This window comes from Maylandia zebra, linkage group LG14, assembly GCF_041146795.1.
Source record: "Maylandia zebra isolate NMK-2024a linkage group LG14, Mzebra_GT3a, whole genome shotgun sequence".
NCBI classification, from domain to species: Eukaryota; Metazoa; Chordata; class Actinopteri; order Cichliformes; family Cichlidae; genus Maylandia; species Maylandia zebra.
In genome coordinates, this window is record NC_135180.1 from 12101655 (window position 1) to 12107444 (window position 5790).

The window sequence follows — 5790 nt, forward strand, 5'->3', positions numbered from 1 at the left end:
CATGAACTTATTCTCTTGGTTTGTCGTCAGCAGAGGAAGCTGTGAGCTGTAGACCTGCTTCAAAAGAGAGAGCTGGGTTTACAAATCGCGCGTTTAACATTCTGTACCTCTTCCTTTAACAACAGTCCGTAAACCTTGACAGACTTCTGGGAGGGGAATGCTGTCCCGTTCTTGTCTGATATCAGATTCTGGCTAATCAGCAGTCCTTACTCTTCTGTCATAGTTTTTGTTTCATTGCTCCAGATGTTTGTTTGGGTTGTTTTTTGGGGGTTTTTTTTTAATATTTGGTGAAAGTTCTGCTGGCAGGCCAGTACAGCACCTGCAGTCTTGCAGCAGTATGCGGTTTAGCATCATCCTGCTAAAATATGCAAGTATGGGAAAATATCTTCCTCTCTTTCATCCAGAGGATGCAGCATTTCACGTTTCAGTTTGTGATGACATTTTAAATGTGCATTGTTCCCCTGAATCATCTTCACATGCAGCGTCTTCTTTGCACGATAGAGCTTTAACCTTTGTGGATGGCACGGTGCTCACAGATAATGATTCATGGATGTTTCTGAGCCCATGCTGTGATCTCCATGAGAGAATAAGGCCTGTTTTTATCCCAAGTTTCTCCAGATTCTCTGAATCTTTTGGTGATATTATGTGCTGTGAATGGTGAGATAGTAAAGTCTTCACAATTTTATGTTCAGGAAGATTATTAGAAAATAATTTTGCAATTTGTAGACTGGAGAATCACCTCTCTAAGATGCTTTATTTTATATACCTGATCATCTTTTATTACTGACCTGTTGCCAATTAGCACAATTAGTTGCAAAATGTTCCTTCAGCTGTTTCTCTTTAGGACCACTGACTCTTCTAGCCTTTTGTTGCCCCTGTCCCAATTTTTTTGCGATGCATCGCTGCCATCAAATTCTCATTGAGCTCATATTTTATAAAATAGGCACAATTTAAACATTTCATATGTTTGTTTTTTCTATTCTGTTGTTAACTGAGATTGAGATTTGGAGATCATTGCATTCTGTTTTTATTTACATTTTACACAGCATCCCAACTTTTTTGGAATTGGATTTGTATGACAACCTGTATATGTTTGCACATAAAACACAACACTGTTATGGTGATGCCACACACAAGAAGCCAGACCACCACGCGCGCCAGGTAATGCCTCCATAATGTAGATTTATTAGAATATTCAGAGTAGTGCTATAACATCTCATTCACTCGAGCTTTCTGTCAGTCTGTAGTTGTCGTTGACGCGTTGGTCCGTGAGACAGGCGCTCTGCAATGAAATGGATCTGTAAAGCAAAAAACCAAAAACAAAGCCTACCTAATATTTATATTACTAATTACAGAATTTACAGTCACAAAACTTTATGGGGCAGTTCAAATAAATGCGCAGGTTTCTCACTGACATAATAAAAATATTAAATACTTTTTTTTTCTTCCTCAGAAACCAGTGAGTTTCATCAAAATGCAATAGAGGTGATTTACAAGCAACTCTCGCAAGCTAAAAAAAAAAAAAAAGGAAAGAAGAAACAAAATCTGAGTATTAATGCGGATACAGTACAAAACTCCATCTCTCAGTGTATTGCCAGATTACCCCACATGTCACCTATGGGAGAGAAACGTATGACTCGTAAGCCTGCTAAAGACCCTAACCCGGACTGCGACCTGCTGTACAAACTCATTTGTTCGCTTCAGTCCGGTCAGAGACGTCAGATATAATCAGGCTACAATCTGCTTTATTCCGAACAAAGAACGGGGGAGGAAGTAGCAGCATATGAACTAAAAATGGAGTCGAAACACCTTAAAGTCTCCAACTCTTTGCCTTGCAAAAGTCTGACAAACTGTTTGATAGATAAAGGCATGATGGGACGGCGAGAGTGTGGGATTCTGGAGGACTTGATACAGTAAAGAAGGAGGGGGGAGCGTGAGGTGAACTGGGGATGTCTGGTCTAGACCCGGCAGGTCTAATTGGATTTTTGGGTGCCCCTGCTCTGCTTGGCAAAGAGATTTAGGGGGGAACCTATTCCAACTGGTGAAAGCCTGTGTGTCGGGGGGGCTTAGAGGAAGTTGTGCTTGAGGGTGAAAGTTTGCTTCCCCAGCAGATTTCGGAGTGTGATGTTTAGATTTCTGCTTTAAACTCGTACCTGACCGCCATACTCATCAGAGCTGCTGCCATGCACCACCGAGTTTGCTGCAGTGCAGTGAGTGTGGGAATGTAGGTGCACCAGACAGACCGAAAAGACGATGCAAATATGGACAGTTTAAGGGCCTGTATAGTTTACCGTTATTAAGTAAAGTATTTCTCTTTGTTTTATCGGAGAGTGAGAGTGGAGTCATTGCAGGAAAGGGAGGAAACTGCCCGTGTCAAGGTAGGTTTTACAGGTACAGTGTGGACTGTTGCATAATATTTTTGGACGGCAGATGGTGAGCAGACCTGTGATTTTATTTTCTGAGTCGGTAAGAGAAGAACTGAGAACCTTGCTGGACCACAGCAGACTACAGCAACGGATTCAGTGTTTTAATGGGCAAGTCTTGTCTCTCTCCACAAAGGCTAGAAACTCCTCTCGCTTACAGTTTGTTTCTCATTTGTCTTGCTCTGTTCTTCAGAACAGATTCGTCTTGATGGTGGGATTGGGTTTTCTGTGGAAAGAGGACAGAACTCCGGCAAAGGGCCCGGTCATACTGTCCGCTGGCTGCCAGGCCTTCAGAATCTCCTGAGTCTGGGCAGCGGGCTGCGCCACGGCCGGGTTGGAGGGCCCCAGACTGGACCAGCTGGGAGGCTTCAGCCCCTGGAGAACCGGAGAGCTGGAGGTGTTGGTGTAGCTGCTGTTGGCAGGAGCCGGACTGGGGCTCAGACTGGCAGGGCTCCCCAAGTTTCCATTGGCTGAGCCCGGCAGGGAGGCCGTGCTGTCAGGTGTGGGGCTACAGGTGGACTCTTTAGACTCATCATCATCTGATGAAGATCTTGGCTCCCCGCCCTTTTTCCCTCCAGAGCTGTTGTTGCTGCTGCTGCCTGTGGTGCCAGCAGAGCTGTTGGCTTTGGCGTTGGCTGCACGCTCCTGCTTACGGAACTTGGCACGTCTGTTCTGAAACCACACCTGACAGAAACACACATACACAGGTGAAGACGGGGCATTAGGCGGATACACAGTTTTATTTGTTATATAAGTGTCAGACGTCCTGACTTTCACTTCATTTCAGTCGTGCTGAAGATTTAAAAGCCTGATGGCACACCTGTACTCGGGCCTCGGTCAGGTCTATCTTCAGCGCCAGCTCCTCCCGGGTGTAGATGTCCGGGTAGTGCGTCTCTGCGAACACGCGCTCCAGCTCCTTCAGCTGGGAGCTGGTGAACGTGGTCCTGATGCGCCGCTGCTTCCTCTTCTCGTTCAGGCCAGATGGGTCCGAGAAGAACTTGTAAGGGACTGAAAGGGAATAATTGTTTCCGTTTAATAAAATATATTTTTTTTTAATAGGGCTAAACTAGCGCGTAAAACTGCGGAGGCCGAGCACTGAGTCGCAGAGGCCACGAAACATTTCACGCCTCATCTCGCCGCATTTTTTTCATTTAACTTAAAAAAAAAAAAAAAAAATTATATATATATATAATTTTTTTTTTTTTTTTTTACGTTTATTTTTGTTTTGTAAAAAAGTTTTGGGAAATTTTCTGTTCTTAAAATAGTTATTAAAAATAAATAAAAAATAGCTCTTGTAAGGTTACTGAATAAGGAGGATTAATTGATTAATTGGTTTTAAACCCATCCGTAGCTGACATCTGGCCACACCAACCCGGACTCCGGGAGGCTGTACAATCGGTTGATTTATAATAAAATGTTTAGTGGGAAAAATCCATTAACTGTTTGTTTATTCTCTTTTTTTTTTTAAAGTTATTAATACCCATTTTTAAGTGTTAACCATTCTTCCTTACTGAAAAAAAATAAATCAAAATCACCTTGTTATAAGCTTAAATAAGCCGGGTTATTGGATTAATTTATACAGAGTTTTGCCACAAAAATAATTCGCCGTCTAAGATTGTTAATGCAAACAGAAACTATAAGATTCTCCAGCACTTTAGTCAGTTAAAATCCACAGACACTGCGGAACAACAAACATTAATTACTTGTTTAAATAATGATATAATTATCCCCGCTAAAAATAAAGAATGATTCGCCTTTTCTATTGTTATTATTATTATTGTTGTTGTTATTATTATTATTATTATTATTATTATTATTATTATTATTATTATTATTTCATCATCATCTCCTTCATAAGCATGATATTTAATTAGTCATTTCCACTAAAATAAAGATAGTTTGGAAAAAGGCCTCGGGTTTAAAATTTGTGTCATATAAAAAAGTTAAATATGATCATATATTTCGCCCTTCTCTTGCCGATCTTTTGGTGTCTTAATGAAATCTTGCGGAGACCTTGAAACGGGAACACAAGGAGAGGTTCCTGTACCTGAGGAGTAAGGTGTGGGCTGGTGCTCTCGCAGGGCTCCCAGCGTGCAGCTGGTCGTGCTGAGGGGAGTGCAGCCAGGGTTGGAGAAAGGGCCGCTCCGGATCGGGTTGTACTGGAAGGAGCTGGCCTGACTGCAGGAGCTGAAGTCCGCGTAGGCCGACGCTTCCATGGCTGCCATGCAGGAGTCATAGGAGTTCAGGTATGAGTAATCCATCTTATACATGGAGGTCAGCCGGCGCAGACACCGGTCTGTGAAGAAGTGCGCTGGAAACTCGGGTCAGGGCGGCTTCAGTCGGGTCTGAGGCTGCTGTTAGTTTCTGGGATTGCTGTGAGTCGTTTAAACCAGTCAGAGTTGGACTTTTTTCTCCAGAATCTCCTGACGCGGTTGGTTTGTTTCTCCAGGCTTTTGTGGGCTTTAAGGTTTGTATGTCACCGTCACGCGGCTGGTAAGTAATCCAGATGTTTTCTCTGCAGCTCCGCTCTCTCTCCCTACTCTCCCCTCTCTCTGTCCGTCTCTTCGGCTCCCCTCCCTGGACTGAGGTTCGCTCTGCGCTCGCGCTCCGTTTGACAGCGCGCAGCGGCTCGCGCGCTGTTTATAATAAACTTGGCAGAGCGCGAGACAATAGCGAAGGCGGTGGTCTTGTTTCCATGACAATGCCACCAGTGAGCGAGCACGGACACGGACAGCCCCCCTCCCCTCTGCTCCCCTCCCACCGCTCTCTGCACCGCCCACGCGGCCCACAGCATCGCGAGCTAGCAGGTGTCAGCGGAGTTAAATCGCGCGCGTCTAAAAAGAATTACAGCGCGCTATAACGCGCGTGCATCCTTAATCGGACGTTTGTGATTCCGGTGAGTTCAGAGTTTTTCTTTCAGCCGTAATGTGACCAAAACCGAACGTCTCTGTTTCAGAGTTTTACTGACTCGACACTACAATCAGTGTTTACGTCATAGTAATGGCCTACCTGTCGCCTGGGCGAACACAGGTGTTACTAATGAAATTAATGTAGGTGCTTAGCTTAATTCATTCCAGCTGTTTGAATGAAAAATTCAGCTGGTGAATAAAGTTTACAGGTGGAAATTATTTGAACAACTAAATGAATACATTTTTATTCATTTTTTACTCCTAGCTATACTTTGAAGCCACTCGCTCTGAAAAAACTTGGACCTTACAGAATATGCATGATCGCTTTGGAAACCTTGTCTGTGATTTTTATTTATTTATTTATTTATTTATTTAGGATGGGTCTTCTAGGAACTAAAGTAAAGCACGAATGTAGCCAAACAACACATCAGGCCTACAAGCTTGGAAACATTTTATTT

At 43.5% G+C, this 5790-nt stretch overlaps 1 protein-coding gene across 1 annotated transcript; it reads right to left on the reverse strand.

Annotated features, from left to right (window-relative positions):
* Positions 1-1085: 1085 nt before the first annotated feature.
* On the reverse strand, positions 1086-5357 carry phox2a (paired like homeobox 2A). The gene is made up of 3 exons (XM_004561439.4): positions 4471-5357; positions 3244-3431; positions 1086-3107 (listed from the first exon to the last, which is right to left on the reverse strand). Exons 1-3 carry the CDS (start codon positions 4691-4693, stop codon positions 2613-2615), a joined length of 906 nt encoding a protein of 301 aa, XP_004561496.1. The 5' UTR covers positions 4694-5357; the 3' UTR covers positions 1086-2612.
* Between the last annotated feature and the right edge of the window lie 433 nt (positions 5358-5790).